Source organism: Rattus norvegicus, chromosome 16, assembly GCF_021556685.1.
Source record: "Rattus norvegicus strain SHRSP/BbbUtx chromosome 16, alternate assembly SHRSP_T2T, whole genome shotgun sequence".
In the NCBI taxonomy this organism is placed as follows: Eukaryota; Metazoa; Chordata; class Mammalia; order Rodentia; family Muridae; genus Rattus; species Rattus norvegicus.
In genome coordinates, this window is record NC_141549.1 from 74,520,328 (window position 1) to 74,546,073 (window position 25,746).

Below are 25,746 nucleotides of genomic sequence, written 5' to 3' on the forward strand. Positions count from 1 at the left end.
GTGCAGGGAACCTGCCGCCTTCCGCGCCGCTACCGTGAAGGACACGAGCCCTTCCCAGGATTTGAGAGCTCATTGGATGGTAGTGGCGTCACTCGGAGTGACGTCACAGGGCGAGGCGCAGGAGGTGGAACCATGGAGACTGGGCTTCCGGCCTCTCTAACGTGGGGGCGGGGAGGCATTGGGAAGGTAGGGTTTGGGGCCTTAGTCATCTCGTAGTGATCACGGGCTCCCTCGGCGTCTCCTGTCAGCCCCAGACCTCACCCCTAAACTTTGGACATTTTCCCCTACGGTGTACCTAACCCCACTCCAACAATCCCCAGACCCACCACAGTCCTTCCCCCATTCCGCGGAAGCCACCGGCCGAGAGCCGAGGGCTCCTTTTGCACTGGTGCGGCGAGCGCGGGGTGCAGAGGTAACCCCGCAGTGCTGGGCGTGGGGTTCCCCGAAACGCCGGGCAGACTGCCTGGGAGTGGCCCAGAGCCGGGAGCCGAGGGCTGGGGAGCCTCCGCAGCAGGCCCGCCGCCCCCACACCCCGGAGGAGCGCCGTCCGCAGTGGGGCTGGTTTCCGAGGTGCTGAGCCCGGTTTGCGATGTTAGCTTTTGTAGCTGAGGTTTCCGTGGGATGGGGGCGGCCAGGCGGGAACCTCCTTCCGGCACGGTTGCGAGATAGCAGAATTATGCCAGTAGCCGAAGAGCGGCTCGGGGTGGAGAACGGTTTTAGTTAAAGGTACAGAGCTTAGTTCGGACTCTGGCGATTCAGAAACCCTAGGATGGGATCCGTTTGCATCTGCGCTTGAGCTATTAGTAGGTACCATTATGTCTTCGCTGTTCACATATAAAATTAGTAAGAACTTTTAGACTTTTGGGGTTGGCGGTAAATGAATCCAGGATGTTTACTTTCTACTTGTATTTTCTGGTTACAGATAAAGATGTCTTTCTCCTTTTAACCGTCGCAGCAGATTATTAGACACTGTTGACCAGAAATAATAAAAGCCTTTGGAGGCCATATCGTCTTCACAATCATCTTCTTAGAACCCATTTCTGTGTGTTGGGATCATTTTCAAATCCAGAGCTAAGAAAATACTGTGACTGTTGGAAATGAACTTGAAGGAAATTTTACACCTTGAATATGCAAATTTCTACCCTTGCATTAGTTTTTTTTTAAAAAACGCCCGAATTCTGGTATTTGATGCCTTTTTAAAATACTAAATTGTCTACTTCTTTTGCCTAGGTCTCTGTGTTGGTTGGTTGAAACAAACAAAAAAAAAATGGCCTTCTACAGTTATAATTCATTCTTAGCTATTTTCTGGACAAGGTAAGGCTTGGAATTTCCCACAAAAATGTACATTAAATTCATGCATTTATATGGAAAATATGTGTTGTAAAAGGATTGGTTTCTGGCCAGACATGGTGACAAATACCTTTAGTCCCAGCACTCAGGAGGCAGAGGTAGGCTGGTCTCTGTGAGTTCAAGGCCACCATGGGCTACATAGTGGGACCCTGTCTCAAAGAAGTAACCAACATAACAAAGGATTGGCTGAGTACAAAACCTTGCAGAGTTTTCAGTACATTTTAAGGAAGAGCATATTTTTTTAAAAGATTTATTTATTTTATGTATACGAGTACACTATAGTTGTCTTCAGACACACACCAGAAGAGGGCATCAGATCCCATTACAGATGGTTGTGAGCCACCATGTGGTTGCTGGGATTTGAACTCAGGACCTCAGGAAGAACAGTCAGTGCTCTTGACCACTGAGCCATCTCTCCAGCTCCAGAGGAGCATATTTTAATTTGAACTGCTTTAGAATGTAAGCTGAGTAATTTTGTAACTACATGATAGAGGAAAAATAGATGAGACAGTCTTAGAGTGACACCTCTGTTATTGACAAAGATTACATGAAGACCTCGGGTGTGAGGAGGAGTGAAGCAGATTGAGAACAATCTCAGCCCAGGACAGGTTCCCGGTCTAAGGCCTCTTGTCATCTCACCTACACATTCAGAGGAGTATTAACTAAATACTCACCACTTGCCACATTCATTGTATATTTTTCCTCTTGGCCATTTATAGACTATGTATTGATATGTTTAAAAATTGCACTAAAGAATAGGAAAAGGCCATCCTTTAGCCAAAAACAAAAAAGTATCTTGGGTTTTGTTGTTGTTTTGTGAGGCACGATCTCAACTTTGTGTCCTGGAACTCACTCTGTAGACCACAGAGTCATGCCGCTCAGAGATCCGCCTGCTTCTGCCCTGCCTAAAGGCAGCGGCCACTCCGACCAGCTCTCGGCCTGTTGTCGCTTTCTTTACTTGGATGCATTGTGTTTTTAAGATCTTATGTTTTAGTTTAACTACAATATAAAATATTGTATATAATATTTATATAGAATATAAAACTGCGGGTTGAGGTGCTCAATTCTAATTCCTATTTTCAAAGGCTCTTGAGGAATTTCTTCACTTCGAAGGAATCCATACACACACAGACAAAGCAGTATCACCTGATTGGTTAATCCTCACGGGGACTATAAAGTTGTTTCTTCAAAATATTCTTGGTTATCAGTAGAGCAGCTAACAGTACAAGTCAGATCTTCATCTACTTTATGAGAGACAGACAGCACTGTCAAGCATCATCCCTGACAGAAATGTTTTCCAATAGATATTTTTTCAAAGATTTATTTATTTATTATATATAAGTACACTGTTGATGTCTTCAGACACACCAGAAGAGGGTATCGGTTCTCATTACAGATGGTTGTGAGCCACCATGTGGTTGCTGGGATTTGAACTCAGGACCTCTGGAAGAGCAGCCAGTACTCTTCACCACTGAGCCATTTCTCCAGCCCCCAATAGATATTTTTTAATAAGGTATTTTACATTCTTTCTGTTACTTAATTACTCAAAAGGGCATGCCCTAGCACCCTTTTGGGGATCATCTTGTGGAACATCTTGTGGAAGTCAGTTCTATCCTCCTACCATCTGGGTCCCAAGGATTTAACCAGGGTTTAACATCAAGTGCCTTTACACCCTTGAACTATCTCACTGGCCCCTAGATGTTTAAATTAATAGTTTCAGAACTTGTAACTTGCTATGGCAAATTACTCTTCAGAATTACTTAAATATTTTTCATAAGAATATCTTCAATGATTGAGCACAATTCAGCTGTTTAAGAAGTTAATTTTGGGGGCTGGAGAGATGGCTCAGCGGTTAAGAGCACTGACTGACTCCAGAGGTCCTGAGTTCAATTCCCAGCAACCACATGGTGGCTCACAACCATCCGTAATGAGGTCTGATGCCTTCTTCTGGCCTGTAGGTGCACATGCAGGCAGGAAGCTGCATGATGTATACATAATAAATAAATAGATTTTTTTTAAAAAAAAATTAACTTCTTTTTAAGTTAATTTTGGGCTGGAGAGATGGCTCAGCAGTTAAGAGCACTGATTGCTCTTCCTGAGGTCCTGAGTTCAATTCCCAGCAACCACATGGTGGTTTACAACCATCTGTAAAGAGATCCCATGCCCTCTTCTGGTGTGTCTGAAGACAGCTGCAGTGTACTCGCATACATAAAGTAAATAAATAAATCTTTTTTTAAGTTAATTTTTAATTTAGAGGTACAACTCAATGATTGAACGCTTGTCTAACACGTGCGACCTACTTTTTTTTGGCTTTAGTTCCCAGTATAGTCTTAATAGTGCACGACTTAATCCCAGCACTAGGGAGGCAGAGGAAGGCAAATCTCTGAATTCCAGGCCTGCCTGGTCTACAGGCAGGTTCCAGGAGAGCCAGAGCTACATAAAGAAACCCTGCCTCAATGTCAGTTCAAAAAAGAAGTTACATTTCTGGCTGGACATAGAGGGCTTGTAGCTCAATGGTAGATCAGATTCTCAGGAAGGACATAAGGTCCTGGGTTGATGCCCAGCAACATACAAGTACACACACACACACACACACACACACACACACACACATACACACACACACACACACACACACACACACACACATATATGCACACACTATTGTATTTCATCCGTTAGTAAACAACAAACAACAGTTGCTTATAGCCTTATTGTCTTGTTTTTGTTTTTTTTCACATGGGGAGATTTAATGAGAGAAGAAGAGTAGAGGACACAGGAGGCAGGCCATGGGCAGTTGGTGGGAAGGGGGCAAGAACAGAGAAGAACAAAGAGTAAGAGGGAGAAGTAAGAGAGCTTTTGTCTTGTTTTAACCAGATGAAATGCCCTTTTGTTGTGTGTAATACATCTCACTGAGAGAGTGTCATCCTTCTTTTCTAGATTGCCTGGCCATTCCGTGCACCCTCCCTGCTCTCACTTCCCTCCACTTGCATTTTTCCACTTGCCAGATTCTCATTTGCGTACAGCCTATATGAAAAACTGTGGAAGCAGGAAGTACTCCTACCCTGGGCTCACAGGCAACAATAAAGTCCATCCCTTACGAACCAGACTCCCCCAAAAACTGCACACGACTTGCTGGCTACAAAATCACCCTGGTAAACCTCAGCCGGAGCAAATCCCGGAAGAGCCAAAGGCGACAGACCCTCAGCCTACCAAAGATGACCAGACCGAGGTTGCAGAAGGAAAGTGGTCCTTGAGACAGAAAATCATAGATGAAGTTAAATACTATTACAATGGATTCAGTTTACTTTGGATTGACACCAAAGTCGCTGCCAGAATAGTTTGGAGGCTGCTGCACGGACAGGTGCTAACCAGACGAGAGAGGCGAAGGGTAGGCAAGAAACACATTTGAAATGGCAAACAAAAAGGAAAGCTTCCTCCTAAAAACCCTTGGGTACCTCCCTTAGCATGCTTTATGCCCCAGGGTTGATGCAGAGCGCCCCCACCCTCCTAAAGTAGAAATTACAACTACTGATGAGAAACCACAGCCTCAGCCATGCTAGCATTGGGACCCAGGGCCTTGTGCACATAAGCAGGATCTATATGTCCTCCCAGCCTCAGAGAACTTGTTTCCTTCTGTTCCTAGTTGTTCCTGGCTGAAATTCTTACCCTTTATGTATTCACCTTCAGAACTGTTAAAATTGTGAAGCTTTTTAGGATTCGTTGTTTTAAATTATGTATAAGTGGTGTGTGTGTGTGTGTGTGTGTGTGTGTGTGTGTGGTGTGTCTGCATGTGGGGCTGTGCACATGTAGGCATCTGCAGCAGAAGCCAGAGGTATCTGATCTCCTGGAGCTGGAGTTAGACTATTGTAAGCTGCCTGATGTGGGTGCTGGGAACTGAACTCTTGTCCCCTGGAATAGCAGCAAGCGCTCCTCTGAGCCGTCTTTCCAGCTCTATAATTGTGTTTTTAATCTTTTCAAGGACTTGAAAGGTTTCATATTTTATTTTATCTTATTTTATTTTTTTATTCTTTTTTTCGGAGCTGGGGACCAAACCCAGGGCCTTGCGCTTGCTAGGCAAGTGCTCTACCACTGAGCTAAATCCCCAACCCCGGTTTCATATTTTATATATTAAAAATATAAGCCAGGCAGTGGTAGCATGTACCTTTAATCCCAGCAGAGGCAGTGCGAGACCAGCCTGGTCTACAGAGTGAGTTCCAGGACAGCCAGGGCTACACAGAGAAACCCTGTCACACACACCCCATTATATATGTACATTTTTAAACCAAATATAATAGAGAACACTGTTGATCATAGGTACTGGGACAGTGAGGTAGGAGCATCAGTTGAACCGAGAGTTCAGGATCAGCCTGGGTAATCCCCTCATCTCAAAAAGGAAAAACTAACTTTAACTAATACAGTGTTTTATAAAACTGTGGGACTTTTTTTTTTTTTTCCCAGAGCTGGGGACCGAACCCAGGGCTTTGCGCTTGCTAGGCAGGCGCTCTACCACTGAGCTAAACCCCCAACCCCTTTACTGTGGGACTCTTAAGAGATGTCACTAGTGCATATTGATTGTCACAGGTTTCTTTGAGAGCAGCCCATACATGCTTCTTGAGAGCTATGTTGCAGAGGAAAGTACGCCTTTCCGACTGTGGAAAACAAAACCTTAGTTTTGACACACTTTGAGACAAAGGCAGGCTTTGTCTTGTGCTGGTTCTTGTGTGGTTCGGCCGGGGCATGTCCTGCATACATAACGTTGCTTGTGCGTTTGTCTCTTCAGCTGTTGAGAACGTGCGCTGATGTCTTCCGCTTGGTCCCATTCGTGGTGTTCATAATTGTACCTTTTATGGAATTCTTGATACCAGTGTTTCTGAAGCTCTTCCCAGACATGTTGCCATCAACTTTTGAAAGTGAATCCAAAAAGGTATATAGGACTTTTAAAGCTTTTGTAAAAGAATTGATAGACTTTAGTTTTTAGAGCAGTTTTTTTTTGGGTTTACAGGAACACTGGGCAGAAAGTAGAGGTGACATGTTCCACTTAGTCAGCTCTCCACCCCACGGGTTCCTGTCAGTGACGACTCGCACCAGTGTGGTACGTGGTGTACCTGAGTGGCCGGTGCTAATACATTATACACTGTTACTAGTGAAAGCACATCGCTGGTGTTGGGGTTCACTCCTTGTGGTTTGCAGGTCTGTCGGCTCGAGCACCTCCCTGTCCACCAACCCTGGGTCACCTGGAATAGTCTCACTGCTCTAAAACCAAAATGTCTTGTGCCTGTTTGTATCTACTGTGTTCCTCTTTCAGTCTAGTTTCGCTCTGTAGTTTTGTCTTTCCCAGAATGCCATGCGATTGGAATCACACACTTTTCAGATTGGATTCTTCCATTTAGCAATATGTAATTACAGTTCAACCATGAGGGACTAGGGAGATGGCTCAGTGGTTAAGAGAACGTACTACTCTTGGCATAGGAACCTGATTTCCTCTGAGTTCCCAGCACCCATGGTGGCTCACAGCCACATGTACCTCCACTTTTAGGGGATCCAATGCATGAAAAAAAACAAAAACAAAAAAAACCCAACTCTGAAGTTCTTCCCTGAAAAGACATGACTCTACTAATTATATTTATGGATATACAAGTGTTTTTCTTTAAATCATTCACTTTTTGGAAATTGGTTGCTTTGCTTCTGATTTGGGCAGTGTTGAATAAAATGCTATGAATATTTGCGTTCGGGTTTTTTTTAACTTGAGCGAGAGTGAGTGCACACAGTAAGACTATATCTAGCATTGTAAGGATTTGCCGAGGTGTCTTCCAGAGCAGTTATGCATCCTGCATCCCGCCTAAGAGTGCTGTTCCCTGCCTTTCCCAGCATCTGATATATTTGGACATTAGCCATTCTACTAGGTGTGCACTGGTTAGCTCCTTTGGCATCTCTGTAACTTCTTTGTGAAGGTGTATGTTTATTTTATCCACCATTGTGTGTGTGTGTATGTGTGTGCGCGTGTGTGTGTGTGTATGTGTATGTATGTGTATGTGTGGGTGTGCATGTGTGTGTATGTGTGTATGTGTGTGCGCATGTGTGTGTGCGTATGTGTATGTATGTGTGTGTATGTGTGTGTATGTGTGTGTATGTGTGGGTGTGCATGTGTGTGTATGTGTGTGTGTGTGCATGTGTGTATGTGTGTGTGTGCACACAGGTGTGTGAGAGAGAATGTCTGTGGTGTACATGTGGGTGGATGGCCATGCATGTGTATGCAAGTGTGTATACCTTATATAGGGTTCTGCTTTATATTATCAGCTCCCCGACTTGTATATTGATTAGGGTCTCTTCCATAAGCTCATGGCTTGCTGATTTGGCTAGTGTAGCTTCCCAGTCTGTTCCTGTGTCCCACAGAGTAGGACTACAAAGAGGCAGAATGCTGGTCTGTGCCTGTGTGAGCAAGCACCTTGCCCACTGAGCTATCCCCACAGCCTTGGTGGCCACTCTGTAATTGATTGTGTTCTTGTTGTTTTGAGGTTTCTGGTTGGTTGGTTGGTTGGTTGGTTGGTTGGTTACTTGGGGTTTTTTGAGACAGGGATTCTCTGTGTAGCCCTACTCTTCTAGAACTTGATCTGTATACCAGGCTACCTTGAACTCAAAGAGATCCTTCTGCCCCAGCTTCCCAAGTGCTGGGATTAAAGGAATGGGCCACTGACTGGATGTTTTGGGTTCTTTCTGTATTTGTATACAAGTCCTTTATCAAATGTATACTTTGTAAATATTTTCTCCTAGTCTGCCCCCCTCCCATTCCTGGAAATAGAGCTAACTTCTTTATTTTTTCATTTTTATTTTTCCATTGCTATGAGTGGATCCCAGGTCTTTGCCTGTGATAGGCAAATGATTGATTAAAACAGATCCCATACCCATGGTTCAGACACTTAAAGTGATCATGTCTTTGGAGTTATAACTAGAAGTTGGTTAACAAATGCAAGGTCACTTACATTTTATGTGTATGGATGTTTGTTCTACATATGTTTCTGTTTACCACATACGTGTGTGGTACCTGAGAAGGCCAGAAGAGGGCGTTGGACCTCCTGGAATTGGAGTTATAGGGGGTAATGTAGGTGCTAGGAACAGAACCTGGGTCCTCTAGAAGTCAGTGGAGCCATTTCATCAGCCCCAAGTTAGATGATTCTGCTATTTTTTTTCTAGAATTCTTTGAGTTTTACATTGTGTCTTCTAATATGTATATAACCTAGTTTGTTTTTATGAAAGTTTATAATGTCAACAGGGTTTTTATATCTAGTTTTATATTACTGCTTATTAAATATCCTATCTCTACTATATTTTATTATATATTTGTTTGTTTTTGAAACAGGGTCTCACTATGTAACTCTGGCTGTCCTGGAACTCACTATGTAGACCAGGCTGTCCTGTAATTCACCAGGGTCTGTCTGCCTCTGCCTCCCAAGTGCTGGCATTAAAAGTGTACACAATTATGCTCCAATCTCTCTACTGTTCTTTTAACTGCTGGAAAGAAGGAAGGAAAGAAAGTGGGGGAGGGCAATGGAGAGATGGCTCAGTGGTTAAGAGCACTGACTGCTCTTCCAATGGTCCCAAGTTCAAATCCTAGCAACCACATGGTGGCTCACAACCATCAGTAATGGGATCTGATGCCCTCTTCTGGTGTGGCTGAAGACAGCTACAGTGTATTAAATATAATAAATAAATCTTAAAAAAAAAAAAAGAAGGAAGGAAAGGACAAATGAAGGATCTGTGAATTCAAGGTCAACCTGTTCTACATAGTGAACTCCAAAAAATAAAAAAGAATAGAGGAGTTGTAGAGAAGACTCAGGGTTTAAGAGGATCAACTTCATTTCCCAGTATCCAACATGGTGGCTCGACCATGTGTAACTTCAGTCCCACAGGATCCAGTGCCTTCTGGTCCCTATGGACAGGCATACACACAGGCAAAATACCCATACATATAAAAGAATCAAAGGCTTATTTATAATAATAATAATAATAATAATAATAATAATAATAATAATAATAAAGAAAACAAACATCTACTCTTACTTTGGTTAATGAGCACATGATACGTTCTATTCGGCCACACAGAGCTTCAGTGCCTGTGAGGAGTGCAGGGAAGGTGCCTGGATGACCACAAAGGGGGTGGGCTAGAAAAGAAGCTTCCCACCACTGTCTCTCTGTGTCTCTGCTAGACAACGTCATAAAGGTGGGAGCAAAGTTCTCCAAGGGACAATGAAATCTTCCCTTCAGTAAGTGGGAAGTATTGCCTAAAACACCAGAAAGAGATGGTGTCGAGGAAAGAATTTTGGAGCTGAGGCTCAGTGAGTGGGTGACAGCAGGTTGAAAAGCACTACCCCCTCCAAGGAATTTGAACCTTGACTATAGTAAATAATAAAAGCTAAAACTTTAAACAGTAGTGGATGGCATGACCAAATCGGTATTTTAGGAAGATAATTTTGCTGGTAGAAAGACTGAAGGGGACAGAGCCAAGAGAAGGAAGTAGGGTCTAAATCATGAGGTCGACAATAAGCATGAAGGATTGAAGACAGATCTGGAAAGAAGTTCCTTTTTCTTTTCTGTTTTGTGCTTGCTTTTGTCTGAGTCAGGGTCTTTCTCTATGCAGCCCTGGCAGACTTTGAACTCCTTATCTAGACCAGGCTAGTTTTGAACTCACGGCGATCTGCCTGCCTCTGCCTCCTGCGGACTGGGGTTAAAAGTGTGCCACTGCATCTGGCTCCTTTTTTTCTTTCAGCAACATTAGGACTAGACTCCGGGGCCTCGTGCAAGCACTTTACTACTGATCTATACCCCTAGACCTTAAGATTAAAGTGGAAAAAAAAAATCAAACTATAATACTTAACTTCCGCGCAAGGCCCTGGGTTCGGTCCCCAGCTCCGAAAAAAAGAACCAAAAAAAAACAAACAAACAAACAAACAAAACAAAAAAAATACTTAACTTCCTAAAGATGGTTTGATTTACTTAAACTCTGGCTGGGTGCCCTTGGCAAGCTGTTAGAATTGCAGCCCTTAATTTACTTAACACTTAAAGCAATCAGGATCTAGAAACAACCCACAGCATTCCAGTGAAGATGTTCTTGACTACAAGAAGATGAGGCCTGGGGAAGTGGCTTAACACATCTGCTTCACTCTGCCCTGTGCCCCAGCATTTTGACCATAATTATTTCAAAATTCTACCACTGCCTATCATCTATCATTTCTGATGATGAGTGAGAGTCAACAACTATTGGTCAATACTGTCTTAAAAGTGCGTATTAGGGCTGGAGAGGTGGCTCAGCGGTTAAGAGCACTGACTGTTCTTCCACGGGTCCTGAGTTCAACTCCCAGCAACCACATGGTGGCTCGCAACCATCTGTAATGGAATACAGTGCCTTCTTCTGGTGTGCCTGAAGACAGCTACAGTGTACTCATATAAATAAAAATAAATCTTTTAAAAAAATAGAGTGCTCATTAAATAAGGTGTGGTGCCTCACTGGCGGGGGGGGGGGGGGAGCAGAAGCAGGTGAGTCTTTAGTTTGAGCTCAGCCTTGAGCAAGTTCTAGGAGAGCCAAGAATCTATAGAGAGACCCTGTCTCAAAACAAAGAATATATATTTAGTCTCTTCTGTCTAGTGCTTCTTTCAAATCTATTATAGCACGTAACACTATATTATAATTACGTATTTTCAACCTAAACTGTAAGGTCCGTGAGCACTGAGTAAGGTCAGAATTCTTTGTAGTGCAGTCTGGGGTTGTGTACCAGAGTTTGGCCTAAGTAGCAGCCTAGATGAGGTTGGGAGGTAGTAACTCACCTAATAACAGAGCCTCTCACTGAAGTATGTTACCATGGTATCAGTGAGAAATAAATGCAAGTTGAAGGAGACAAGTCAGAAGTTCCTTCAGAGTGGCCTGGTTCTTACAAGCTTACTTAGTCAGGCCTGCTAACAATGTTACCATGATAAGTGTTGCGGGATGAACATGATCAAGGAGAGAGTTATTTTTCTCACAACCAACCTGCAGTTATGATTAACCTTCTCCTCTTCTGTTAAGGAAGAAAAACAGAAAAAGATGATGGGTGCCAAATTGGAAATAGCAAAATTCCTTCAAGAGACGATGACAGAGATGGCGAAGAGGAACCGAGCCAAGTTGGACGACGACTCCTCCGATTCCTCACAGCTCTCCTCTTATGTAAAACAGGTGTCGGGCTCACCCGGGGCCAGCAACTCCTGGGCTGGAGTTACAAAGAAAAGCTTGTCACCCTGGATCATCCAGATTGTTCAGGATCTTTGAAATGCCGCAAATCTAAATTACAAATAAATATCATCTAAACGTTTAGAGTAGTTTGCAAAAGTAAAGTAAAATAAAGCCACCTTAAAGCAACCATCTGAAAAAGAAAGATTCACACACACTTTAAAAATACTGCTGATTTTTCTGGTGACTAAGGTGGATTCTAGAAAGATTTTCGGGGGCAGGAGAGGTGTTGGACTAGGCCCCGAACCCAGCATGCATGCAAGGCAAGTACCCAGTCTCCCACTAGTCGACAACTGCACACTCTTTATCCCGTGAGCCACTGGATCCGTGTCTCTACCACACATCAAGTCCCTACCTCCTTTGACTTGTTTTCCAAACACTTCATTGAGGTGGGTTCGCTAAGTAAGAGATTCTAACTGGCCTTTGTCCCTTTGCCTAGGTCCAAACAGGTCACAAGCCCTCCACTAAGGAGATAGTTCGCTTCTCCAAACTCTTCGAGGATCAGTTAGCCCTGGAGCACTTACGTCGACCCCAGCTAGTCGCCCTGTGTAAGCTGCTGGAGTTGCAGGCCTTCGGCACAAACAATTTGCTCCGCTTCCAGCTCCTGATGACCCTGAGGTCTATAAAAGCAGATGATGAAGTAAGAGCATAACCGCAGCAGTGGGCACCAGGGAGGCCCCGGAGGGCACCTTAGCTAACTGTGTAGTTTTCTGTCGGGTCTGCCATACGGTCATCCAGCAAAGTGAATGGCTCGAGAAACCATCCCTATGACTGCTTCAAACTTTACTATTCATTTCTGTGTTCGTTTGTTGTATCTTGCGAAGGTCATTGTAAGCAGCCAGCAATCTGGATGTATTAGCTGGGTATAATCTACTTAGGACCTGCCAGGAAGGAAACACCAGCTCAGTAGATTCTTGGCAGCACCCCATCACACACACGCGCGCACACACACACACACGCACACACAGAGTTCTCCTACAGAGGAACTAGTGCCAAAGTAAAAGATTCTGCTGGGTGAGTTGGTCTGGTGAAAAGAAGGTGGCAGAACACAATGCTAGGAGGAAAACCAGGGTCTGGCCATTTTGTGGAAGCCACCATTTGGACTCTAACTACTAATTAGGCTCCTTTAAAACTTGGAAAAGACTTTCCTGAATGTCAGCCAGCTGCTGCAGTATTCCACTTAGAGAAGCAAGCTTTCCAAAACAAAGAAGACATAAACACAGTGGCCCTATTCAGATTGTGGATGTTGCTTTTAGAAGTGTGGTATGAACAATACTGGTCCCAGAAGAACCATAGTTTCTTCACACCATGTAGAAATTGTCATTTATCAATGGTCTTGTAGACCAGAGAACCCAGGCTGTTCCTGGGGAGGGAGTATGGGAAACAGCACTAAGACACTCAGCCAACGGGGTCAGGAAGCTTTTCAAAACAGATTGGTTTGTTTTCTAACAAGCCCTAAAAACTGAAAGGAACAGTAGATGTTACAACTAGACAAAATCCAAACCAAGATAGGAAATACTTTAGTGACAAGACTCTGGGAGCAGCTCTGTGACTATGGTTTATTGCCATCTGTTAGAGGTATCCCTTCATTTCCACTGCTCCCTCCCTAAGTAGCCGGTTTACAGCAATCAGTACAGGGCCAGAGGGCCAGAGCATCAGATTTGGGGTTTCTATCAATTTTGCTGGAATCTAGGGATTAAGTCAAACTGAAATCCAAAGATCTAATACTGTCCCCTACACTCGTTGCAGGTCATTGCCAAAGAAGGGGTGAAGGCTTTAAGTGTGTCAGAACTTCAGGCTGCGTGTCGGGCCCGGGGGATGAGGTCGCTGGGCCTCACTGAAGAACAACTGCGCCAGCAGCTCACAGAGGCAAGCAGCCCTCCTCACTGAGACTTTCTCCCTGGGACTCACAGACCTCTTGTGGGGACTTCTCCTTTGCAAGTTGTGAGTCAGCCTTCCACGGCTGTGACAAAATGAGTCTGAAGGAGGGAGGTTTGTTTTGGCTCATGGCTCCCATGCCTTCAGCCAGTGGTTGCCTGGTCCTCGTTCTCTGGTTCTATGCCAGAGAGTATTGTGCACAGCAGAGAAGTCTTCTTCATTTTATGGTGTCCAAGAGGTAAAGAAGAGAGAGCACACCTTTAGTCCCAGCGCTTGGGAGACGCAGGCAGGCAGATCTGTGAGCTTGAGGTCAGCCTGGTCTACACAGTGAGTTCCAGGCTGGCTAGGGTTACAAAGCGAGACCCTGGATTTTGTGTTTTAAAAAAGGGAAGAAACAGGAGACAAGGCTCCAAATTCCCTTCAATGGTCCAACCTCTTCCCAGCAGGCCTCACACTTCCCAATAGAACCATAGGCTGGTGAACATGTTTTTAACACATGGAACTTGGAAGAACATTTAAAGTCCAAAGAACCAGGCCACCACTCAGACCTCGCCTTATTTCATGGAGCAGCTAGTCACACCCTGAAGAGGGACCCAGTCTTCTGCAGTGCTGCCACAAACTACCCTGATGGCGAATGATCACAGTGGCAGCCATTTAGCAGCCAAAGGTCACAAGTGCTGGCTGGAGGCCTTCCTGGAGTCCCCAGGGAGTACTCTGTTCCCAAACTCCCCCAGCTTGTTGGCTGAGCCAAGTTTTCTACAGCCGTAGAAAGGAGGATGTTCTTGTTTCCTCACTGGCTGCCGGCCCGCCTGTCCTCGCTCGGCTCCAGGAGCCACCTGTATTTCCCTCTTGGCTCCTGCTTCTATCTGCCAAGTTTGCCCTCCGTTCTCAGGCCTCAGACCTTGGACCTCTGGTTTGGGCCTCCAGGTCTTGTGATTAGGTAAAGCTCACCTTGATCTATCTCAGAGTAGACTGACGTGGGACCTCAATTCCATCTGTAAAATCCCTTCATAAAGCATCTAGACCGGCGGTTCTCAACCTTCCTAAAGCTGCAGTCCTTGAATACAGTTCCTCAAGCTGTGGTGACCCCCAACTATAAAATTATTTTTGTTGCTACTTCATAACTTTTTTGCTACTGTTATGAATTGTAGTGTAAATATTTATCTTCTGATGATTTTAAGTGACCCCCTATGAATGGGTCATTTGACCCCAAAGGGGTTGTGACCCACAAGTTGAGAACTGCTGATCTAGATTAATGCCTGAATGACCGGGAGGTGTGTATATCATCGGGTGGATCTTCGAGTCTGATTTAGAATTTGGCGACAACAAAGTAGGGTCTTGGCAGAAAGTCTCACACGCAGGCTATCATTGCCAGGCTCTGCTGACAGATCTCGCCTCAGAGCCCACATTGGCTACTTTTCCTCTTGTGCTCCAAGTCAGCATGCGGTACTGGCTTTGGTGGTGGATGTCTGCAGCCCCATCAGGGAGCACACTGTATTCTAACAGCAGCAGCAGTGCAGTGGAAAACCAAGAATTAGCTCCTTTAGGTTCTCATTGCTATCAGTGTAAAAACTTCTGTATCGTGTTAAGATTATTTGGGGCAAAGGGCCAGTGCTGTCACTTGAAAACTGTGTGAGGGAGCCATTGTCCTCTTAGCACAGTGCTCTAGCTAACTGGAAGATGGACGTTTATAGAGGGCGTCCCAGGGATGAGAGGCTGAGGCAGGCTTGCCATGGAAACCAGACCAGCTTAGGCAATATAGTGAGATTTGGGATAGCATGGGCTTCAGAGTGAGGCTTTGTCTCAAAAAAATTAAAAGCTATTAAAAATGGTAAACATTGGGCTGAAGAGATGGCTGAGTGGTTAAGAGGCCGACTGCTCTTCCAGAGGTCCTGAGTTCAAATCCCAGTAACCACATGGTGGCTCACAACCATCTGTGATGAGATCTGATGCCCTCTTCTGGTGTGTCTGAAGACAGCTACAGTGTACTTATATATATAATAAAAAAAACCAAACACACATGCCTCGGCAGCTGACACCTCTAATCCTAGCCTTCAGGAAGCTGAGGTATGAGGCCCACCAAGAGTTCAAGACCAGCCAGCCTGCGTCATAGAGGGCATGAGACTCTGTCCTGAAAAACAACAGAGGATGTGGCGGCCACCTCTGCTGCCTCTGTCCTAAACTCTGTTCTGTCCTCTTTGTCTAGAGACAGGGTCTCACTATGCTGCCCTTCCCGGCTAGAACTCACTGTGTAGACTACCCTGCCCTTGAGCTCAGAGATCTACCTGTCTCCATTTTCTGAGTGCTGGGACCATTGCATTTTTATACAATGGAAACCTATCTGGATGTTTGAAGGGCAGGACTACATTGACTGACATGGTTCTGCTTCAGTGGGGGTAAAAAGCAAAGGACAAAGGATGGCAAGATGGCTCATCTGGTAAAGCACTCACTGCAAAAGCCTGATACCTGAGTTTAGTTTCTAGACAGTGGAAGGAAGAATCCCCTTTCAAAGGTGTCCTCTGACCTTCCCTCAGATCCATACTATGCCTCTCACACACAGACACACACAGACACTGACACACACACACACACAGACACAAACACACACACACAGACACACACACACAGAAGCAAAGTACAAAACAATGTGACACTCATTACATAACATTTACAGAACAGTTGTGACATAGTGGCCCAAGCCTGTAATTCCAGTACCTAGGAGCCTTGGGACAAGAGGATCTCAGGGGAGAGACCTGGGCTACATAGCCAAATTAAAGTCAACACAACAAGCCAAAACTTGGCCAATGAGGTGCTCTAAAACTCACATCACACCCTCATCCTAATGTTGGCGTCCTTGGTTGAAAAGGTTGTTTTTGTTTTGAAGCAGGTTCTTTTTTTTTTTTTTTTTTTTTTGGAGCTGGGGACCGAACCCAGGGCCTCTACTACTGAGCTAAATCCCCAACCCCTCCCTTTTTAAAAAAAAATTTATTAATTATGTATACATCATACAGCTTTCTGCCTGCATGTATGCAGCTACAGGCCACCATGACCTGATTATAGGTGGTTGTGAGCCACCATGTGGTTGCTGGGAATTGAACTCAGGACCTCTGGAAGAGCAGACAGTGCTCTAAACCTCTGAGCCATCTCTCCAGCCCTTGAGGCAGGTTCTTATCACGTTGCTCAGTCTGGCCTTGAACTCAGCATCCTGCCCCAGCCTCCCGAGTCTGGATTACGGCATGCGCCTGGCCTCTGGGTTATCCTTTCCAACCCTCTGGTTTTGCTAAGAGAAGACACTCAGCTACAACTGCATGGAGAGTTTCAGTGACTAGTGCAAGTGGTTGCTGGGTACTTGCCCAGGGGTAGAAGCCAGGAGGTCGGTGTTCTTATCCTGTGCCACAGGTTACCTGTGTGCTTTGGGCAAAGTTACAATCAAGGGAAGCAATAGATGACCACAGGTCCTCTGTAGCTATAGCGGTCTATAACGCCCTGTCTCACTACCTTCCATTCTCTAGTGGCTGGACCTCCACTTGAAGGAGAACGTCCCCCCTTCTCTCTTGCTCCTGTCCCGCACCTTCTACCTGATAGACGTGAAGCCAAAGCCTATTGAACTCCCACCCAGTATAGAGGTAAGTGCATGGATGCAGCCAGAGCCTGGGTCCCACCAGCCTCTCACCGTGTCTTCTGGTCAGAGCAGACACTCCTTCGGGAGTTTAGGTCTGCTGGCTTGTAGTCCTCTTCATTAGCAACCCCTGTACTTGTCTCCTTTTAAGCTAACGGCTCCTTTTCTTCCGTTTAATTTGTTCATATTTATATAGATGTTAAAGAAAATAAGGGATAGCATAGAATGTTAATTTTTTTCAACTTATTATATGTTTTTTTCTTTTCTTTGCTTTTCTTTTTTCCTTTTTTTGGTTGGATGGCTGGCTTTTCAGGAACTAGCTCTGTAGACCAGGCTGACCTCAAAATCAGAGATCTGCCTGCCCCTGCCTCACAAGTGCTGGGATTGAGATGTGCTCCACCACTGCCAGGTTTACTTTGTTTTGTTTATTTATTATGTATAAGTACACTGTAGCTGTTTTCAGACACACCAGAAGAGGGTATCAGATCCCAGTACAGATGGTTGTGAGCCACCATATGATTGCTGGGATTTGAACCTCTGGAAGAGATGGCTCTTTTTTTTTTTTTTTTTTTTTTTTTTTTTTTTTTTTTTTTTTTTTGGGAAGAGATGGCTCTTAACCACTGAGCCATCTCTCCAGCCCCAGCTTTACTCTTTATGACCCGGAACACCAGAATTGCCACGTTGTTTTGTATATTTGGTTTGTATATCACTATGAATCCCTAATTAGCCTGGAGCTCACTATGTAAACCAAGCTGGTCTTGAACGCAAAGAGATCCCCTTGACTTTACATCCTGGACGCTAGGATTAAATGCATGGGTCACTGTGCCTGGTTTGGTTTTGTTTGTTTGTTTGAAGACAGGGTCTTACTATGTAGTTTCTATGACCTAGAACTATGTGTTTTAAATCCTGGAGTCTAAATACCATTCGACTTTTGTATATAGGGAGCTCAGTATTCAAATACTAACTTGCAGGAGCATATTCCGTGTAACTCAAGGAAGTCTACCAGGCATAGTGGCACACGCCCTTGATCCCAGCACTTGGAAGGTAGAGACGGGTGGATCTCTATGAGTTCAAGACTAGTCTGGTCTATATAGTGAATTCCAGGCCAACCTTAACATTGAAATTCATCTCAAAATGACAAAATAGGGAAAGATACAGTCAGGCAGACACCTTTAATCCCAGCAGAGATCAGCTCTAGGACAGCTAGATCTACACAGTGAGACCCTGTACACACGCACACACACGTGCACACACACATACACACGTGCACACATACACACACACATGCACACAGACATATACACGCACACACATGCACACATGCACACACATACACACGCACACACACACGCACACACACACGCACACACACGCTCACACACACGCACACACATACACACACGCGCACACATACACACACGCACACACACGCGCACACACACATACACACGCGCACACACACGTGCACACATACACATACACGCACACACATACACACACACACGCACACACACGCGCACACACACATACACACGCGCACACACACGTGCACACATACACATACACACGCACACACACGTGCACACACACATACACACGCGCGCACACACGTGCACACATACACATACACGCACACACATACACACACCCGCACACACATACACACACGCACACACACACACACGCACACACACGTGCACACACACACATACACACACGCGCACACATACACTATACACACGCACACACATACACACGTGCGCGCTCGCACGCGCACAGACATGAAGGTAGATTGCTCAAAGGCACATATTCCTTTACATAAGCTTCTGGGCAGGACACTTTACACTTGCATAATGTTTCCCCAGACTCCAAAGACAAACCTTGGGATACCGTCATCTCTGCCCCCCGAGTCAAAGGAGGACATTACGGACCCTGCACCTCAGCTAAATGGAACGAAGGTTAGTTACTCTCCCTCTACTTGATTCAACTGAAAATATTTTTTTCCAACGTTAATTTTCTTTTCCTTCAAAAGAGCTCATGTTGTAGCTCAGGCTGGATCCAGCTTCAGATCCCTTGCCTCAGCCTCTCGAGTACTGAGGTGACAGGCGTACACACCCAGCCAGTGGTCTGCATCTCTAACCCTCCCAATGAAGCAGGACTCATTGGATTCAATGCAGTACTACTTGGCAATAAAGAACATTGATTACACTGCTTAATCTGTTTGTAAAAGAGTTCCGACGGGACTGGGTATGTAGCTCACTGGTAAAGGGCTGTGGAAAACGGAGGAGACCACAGTCTCCATCCCCAGCACTTCCACAAGTAATGGTTTAAGTCAACATTTGACTCCGTGTAATTTTCAGATCTTTGCCTTTCACAACCTCCATAATAGAGTTGTTACAAGTCCCTGGCATTCATGGTAGATCCTGGTCTGCACTGGCTTAAGTCACTAATCTCTCAGTTCTAATGTTTAAGGATGAAGAATTTATACAGCTGCCCCCAGTACCACCACCCCTCATAACACCATCAGCAACTATTTCCAAAGAAGCAGTAAGTAATCCACAGAGAAACCTCTCTCCCCAGGTATCTGGAAGGGCGCTGAGGCTGCGGAATCAGGCCCACCGCAAACACTACGGTTCTTGCTGGCATCCAAACAGGAAGGACTCTAGCAATCTCGTAACTGCTGCCTTTTCCCCTCAACTATCCAAAAGTAGAGGGGAGAAGCCAGCCCCCTGGTGGAGCAACCTGAGCATGGAAGTCTAGGAGCTAATTACACTATAGGCAGAGCCTTGGTTTTTATGTGCTGAATGCAAATGGTTCCCACATGTTATGTAGTCTACACAGGTTTCTGATGTCAGGAAATACAAGCAGGGAAACAATTAAAGTTTTAGAAAAATACATGTAAATAGGAAATTTCTGTGCCCACTTCTCCCATTTGGGCCAAGTAATTTGGGGGAGGCCAGAAAGCATGACAGGCAAACAGGAGGAAGGTCACCCAGTGGAGGGAGTGGGTGGTTGGGGGAGATGGACTGCATGTGACAGGTCCACTGCGGATGGATAGTGGGTGAGCCTATGGCTGGGTCGGCATTCAGAGAGGCCCGTGCCTGTGTCTTCACCTTCATCACCAAAGCAGTCACACAAATCTGATTTTGTGGCCGCTGCTGTCTGGTTGCTTTTCTTTGTGGAGGGGTGAGGGTGGAGGACGTTCACTCTGAATGTAGTTCAGGCCTTCCTGGATCTCAGGCCGGCTCTGCGACCTCACCAGCCTCCGGACAGGGATTACAGTCAGGTGGGGATCACAGGCTTGACACCCGTTGAGCCTGGCTTGTGGCCATTAATTTAGAAGGTCAAAGTGGATGCCTGCAGAACTTAAGCTGCTTGTGACCAGAGCCTAAAGTCCTGTTTTATACCCAGATCCTCCAGGCCAAGTCTCAGGAGACCTCACAGAACAGCAAGGCTAATTCAAAAGGAGCCTAAAGATACCTTGAAGATGGGCCTCACTCTCTCCAATCACTGCCAGTCAGCAGTGGCGTCCATGAAGGAGTTCTAGCGGAGACTGTCTGGCTTGAGATAAAGGATCAGCCATTAAGTCGTTGGAGGCCTCGTGACCATTCGTGATCCGAGCAGTGACACCAAGTTCAGGCCACTTAGAGAAGCTTAATTACAGCCTATCTCTACTGTATAATTTCGTCATCTTACTAAACGTTGCATAAAGCCACTCCCACCATGTTGTGTTTGAACAGCTTCCTGTTTTTGTGCACTTGGGGAAGGGGACAGTGATGGGGACTGAGCTGGGGGAGGGGGAGGGTCATGGTTTCTAGGTGAGCACTCATGGAAACGTTATCCCCTGCCCTTTTACTTTTTATACATTTCAGGGTAAGAATGAAATTGCCCAGGCTAGCCTTGAATGTCCTGCCCCACTCTCCCAATCTCCCATGCAGCTAGGATTACATACTTCTGTAACCAGGCCCAATTGGATGTGGACCTTCTAAGGGGAAATGTATTATACAATGGAGTCAGCTTGGCACCTTGGATACCTCTCTCTGCTTCTTGTGACATGGAGATTCCCCAAACCACCTTTAAGAGCACCTGACCAGCCTTTGCAGAGGAACTCCTCAGTCCAACAGTACCATAAGCACCCATGGGCCAGGATGTGCATCCTTCCCAGTGAGGCAGAGCTTCTTAGAGAAGTGGGCAGTTAAAACAGATAGTGATGCTGGGGGACTGTTTGGTCTTTAAAACCACTAGACCTTGTGGAGGGTCAGTGTTCTGTTCCCAGCACCCACAACCAATTTCCAACTCCAGTTCTACAGCAGCATCCAGCACCCTCTTCTGAGCTTCACAGGGAGCAGTCATGGTACACACACACAACACTTACATACATGAATATCAACCTTAAAGTTAGCTACCCAGACCATGGTGACACACACTCTGGAAGGAGAGTGGATCTTTGTGAATTAGAGTCCAGTCTGGTCTACAGAGTGAGTTTTGGGACGGCTAGAACTACATAAAGAGCTCTAAAACATTCCCATCCAGTTCCCGGGCCTTGAACTCACGGAGTGCTGGGATTAAAGGGGCCACTACCACACAGCCATAGAACTCCTTAATCCTCATGCTCAGTCTCATACACTAGCAACTGAACTACACCCCAGCCCAGAACATGTACCTCAAAATGCTCCCTTGTCATGGAGGGCAGGCCCCACCCTGTGTGCTGATCAACCGACTCCTGTAGGCTGACGACTGCTGTGCTCTTACATCGTTCCTGGATGTTGCCATAATTAGGTGTTTCACAATAAAACTTCCCCTTTGAAGTGGTGGGTTTTTAAACTTAGTGCATATCATAGGTGTGTGGTGTGGGAAAGGGATTAGCTGGTCAGCTGGCTTTATCCACTTCCATCTCCCTGACTCATGCATGGCTGCCCTATGGATTCCTTCTGGCTTTCTCAACGGGAAAATGGAAATAGTTAAGGAGCCTGGCTACTGGGGTCCATCTTGCCTCTCCCCCTCCCCCATCTTACTTTCTGGAGACAGGGTCTCAACTGTGCAATCTTGGTTGACCTCGAACTCAATGCTCCTCCATGGATGCCTTCAATGCAAGCACTGGAAGCTACAGCAGCATGGGTGCTAAATGCATCACTTCTATGTAGGAGGGCATGCATACAACGGCAGGCAGTGCACTGAAGAGGATTCTGAATGTGTTATGTGTCAAACAAAAGGGAACCTGTTCCACAGTCCTTCATAACCAGTGTTCTTGTTTTCCTTTTAGACCAGAGTGTGCAGGCCTTGAACTCACAATGTAGACCAGGTTGTCCTTGAACCTAACATCTGCCAGCCTCTGCCAGCTTCCAAGTGCTGGGATTAAGGGCATTCTCCACTAGGGCTAGCAACTCCAGTGTTCTTGCTGGCCTACTCCCTTCTTGGTTCCTACTAGCTAAGGGGATGGGAGGCCATACAATGTTGCCTCAAAGCCCTCTCAGCTCTCTACTCTCCTGCGGATGTGAAGGAGCTTGGCTCCACCAGCCGTGAACAGTCTCGCCGGGTACAACTTGAAGCTCCCTCTAACACACACCTGTAGTGACATTAGACACAGCTCACATTTTACACAGAATTCTACCACAGTGGCTGTTGCTGCTACTTCATAGTATGGCTCTGCACTGCGCCATGTCTTAATTTTGTACAAGATGTTATTGGTCATGTCCAGAGTTTTACGATACTATACCCAGGCCAAAAGTTCTCGGTTGCAGGTAGGTCTGTTACTTCAGAGAAAACTGGCTCTGACAGCATTACCTAATGTGTGTGTGTGTGTGTGTGTGTGTGTGTGTGTGTGTGTGTGTGTGTGTGGCTGGTATTTTAGCTTGTTGGCTCCACCCAGTGGCAGCTGATAAACAGAGAGTTCATTACCATTAAGGCCGATTTCTTACTTCATCTATGTTCAATCTTACTTACCTGAAATCAATATATTACATTAACAGAGCCAAGGGACTGATGATCTCTAGCCTATGGCAATTAGAAAAGACGGGAAAGAAGTATTGATTGATGCCTTGGCCATATTTTATCCCTCAGGAAACCAGACGGACGCTGTGCTCTGACGGCACATCTTCATTCTGTGAGCTGGGTACCCTTCCCCAGGAGACCCAATCTGGCCCTCGAAGTGAAATAGCCATTTCATTTTCCTTCGTGTCAATCTCACTGTCTCTTATTCGATAGCCACCCCTGTCCCTGGGGATATCCGTGGGCAATTTGAATAGTGACAGAAGGGACTTCAGTTCCTTGAGTTCCTGGTTCCTCTTCTTGAGTCACACAAAGCCCCTCTATGTTCTCCTTCCGTTCACACAACCGTGAGTCAAGAAGACCCCAGGCAGAAATGGCGCTCACCATTTTAAACAAGAAAAAAGGAAAACACGACGATACGGTCTCCAAGAAAACGAGTTATGTGCTAAATTTCATTTCCTGGCCCTCTCTGGCAAAGGATGCCTTCTTTTGGCACAAAAAGCCACTTGCGATATTTTGACAGTTACACGGGCACAGAGGGAAACAATGATAAGAAAGAACTCTCATGACGATGACCCAAACCGCAGCCATCAAAGCTGTATTTAAAGAAGCGGCCCTAACCCCTACAGATGAAATCAGATTGAACCGTTCTGTATTCAGCAGAGACACAAGGAAAACAAGCAAACAAACCGAGGCTAGCATGGCGCTGGGTGGACTAAGGTACCACGAACAACCAGCAGGTGGCAGAAGCTGACCCAAAGAGATTGTTTTCCCTTTCCTCAGGGATGGGTGGAGTTTGTAAAGGAAAAACTATAGGAAGCCAAGGTCAGGAACAGACCCAACAGGGCCTTCCCAGAGACCGGGAGAGGCCCGGGGAGGTTATTTACAGGAGAGGAAATTGAGGAGAAGGTTGGGGGAGACAGACAAGACATCTGAATGCACCGCTAGCTTCGGGTGACAAACTTTCTCTCAGAGATGCGTACATTCACCCACACAGGGTCCAGGGTTTGAGTTTCTGTCCAGTTCTACCCTCTAGCTAGTCTCACCCCCCCTCACCCTCTCCTCTGAGGAAACAACCAAGTGGATGGGCTTGGCTCTATGCCCTCAGGATGTCAATCTTCTTTCCCAAAGTTTCAGAGCCAGAAGGATTGTCTGGGAGGTCTTGGTGCACAATCTAGGAGACAGAGGTCATGGGCCTGGGGGGGTGGGGGGCTGAGGGGGTGGGGGGCAGCTCATGGCCCTTGAGTCCCTGTCTCCCTCCTTTGCAGTGGACATCTCCTCCCTTTCCACACGCCCAGGATAAAAATGAAGCAGCAGCAATTTTTATTGAGGGAAACCTAAACTGAAAATAGGTTTAAAACATAATTTAAAAAAATAAAACAGCAAAAGTAGCAAAAAATATATGACCTTTTAAAAAACATTTTCCTTTTTTTTTTGTTTGTTTGTTTGTTTTTAATATATAGCTACTGATGCCTCAGGTCCAGCCACCAGGAGCATCTCACCCGACGGGTAAATCTCTAGTCACGACCCTTTTAGAAAGACATGTAAATATATACTCAGATTTATACACTTTGTGTTTTCTTCATAGCTATGTACAGAGCCCCCAAGTCTAGGGCTCAGCCCAAGGGCACATCCCTGCTCCCGACCTCTGACTCACTGTCTTCTGGTACCAGGTATTTGGTCAGCAAAGCAAATTAGTATTGGAATTAAGAAGCTACTGGTACCGTCCATCTGGAGCAGAGGTTGCCCCACCTTCGGTTAAGGCCTAAACAGAAACCTCACTGCTTCAGGAGCCCCAAGGCCCCTGCCACCAGAACACAAAGGGCTGATGGGTCAACAAGAACACCCAGGAAGCTCTTGCTTGCACGCCTATGCCACTTGCTTCCACTCTGGAGACCTCCCAGCAGTTGCCAGGCAGCAGGGTGGGTCTTGGTCCAACACTTGGGAAGGAGGAAGTGGCCACCAGCAAGTACCTGCCTCTTGGCTCCTCTCTCACACAGCAGGCTAAGAAGAGGAAGAGAGGGGTCTTGGGGGTGATGGAAGGGTAGGCCACACAGGAAGGCCTCAGTCAGGCACTGGCTCTTGCCAGCCACAAAGGAGAAGGAGAAAGACAGTGTGTCCAACGGGGAGTTGCAGGTGAGGGGCACGGGTGATGATGGAATGGGGGAAGGCTGGGGACGGCTGGTCATCAGCGCCGTTTGAGTCCACCATTTGCAAGCTGGGTGGGGTGTCGGGGCAGACAGGGCTCCTCAGGTAATGGCTCATGAGAGAAGACAGAGTCCTCCCCTGAAGAGCAGGTAGAGCTCCGTGTGTCCGGAAAGCTTGGCGAGTACTGGTCCAGTGGCATGGACAGGTCCAGATACTCCTGTGACAGAAGAAGATTGGTGGGTGGTACACAAACCTTCCCATGACAGGGTCCTCTCAGGTGCCTATGTGACGACAGCCCAAGTTCCAGCCCGGGGCAGCTCTACCTGGTTGGAGGTCAAGGCCACAATGCGGTCCAGGTCTTCCACCAACTGCTTGAAAGTAGGTCTCTGAGAGGGCACTGCGTGCCAGCAGTCCCGCATCATCATGTACCTGAAGCGGGACGGTGAGGTCAGAGAGGACAAGGGCAGAGTTGGGCTGGAGGGCTCAGGGAGGGATGGACACC

At 46.1% G+C, this 25,746-nt stretch overlaps 3 protein-coding genes across 77 annotated transcripts in view; 2 read left to right on the forward strand and 1 right to left on the reverse strand.

The window, feature by feature from the left end:
- Positions 1-25,746, forward strand: part of Erich1 (glutamate-rich 1) — a gene marked incomplete at its 5' end in the record, with an annotated part of 52,793,804 nt that overhangs the window by 43,649,768 nt on the left and 9,118,290 nt on the right.
- Letm2 (leucine zipper and EF-hand containing transmembrane protein 2) lies at positions 109-20,832 on the forward strand. Of its 52 annotated transcripts, XM_087588703.1 has the most exons (13): positions 213-570; positions 923-1,042; positions 1,231-1,314; positions 2,747-2,863; positions 4,291-4,741; positions 6,134-6,277; positions 11,411-11,557; positions 12,051-12,251; positions 13,361-13,480; positions 17,002-17,115; positions 18,974-19,066; positions 19,581-19,655; positions 20,520-20,832. In XM_087588703.1, the coding sequence occupies exons 5-13, from the start codon at positions 4,382-4,384 to the stop codon at positions 20,580-20,582; spliced, it is 1,317 nt and encodes a 438-aa protein (XP_087444829.1). In that variant the 5' UTR covers positions 213-570; positions 923-1,042; positions 1,231-1,314; positions 2,747-2,863; positions 4,291-4,381; the 3' UTR covers positions 20,583-20,832.
- Positions 23,143-25,746, reverse strand: part of Fgfr1 (Fibroblast growth factor receptor 1) — a 55,093-nt gene continuing 52,489 nt past the window's right edge. For 20 of the 25 annotated variants that reach the window (XR_015639590.1, XR_015639585.1, XR_015639592.1 and 17 more), the window contains 2 exons: positions 25,568-25,673; positions 23,658-25,461 (listed from right to left, as the gene is read on the reverse strand). Coding sequence is in view for 16 of the 25 variants with exons in the window: in XM_087589188.1 (XP_087445314.1) it covers positions 25,285-25,461; positions 25,568-25,673 (283 nt within the window). In the remaining 9 variants the exon portion in view is untranslated. 25 annotated transcript variants of the gene reach the window in all.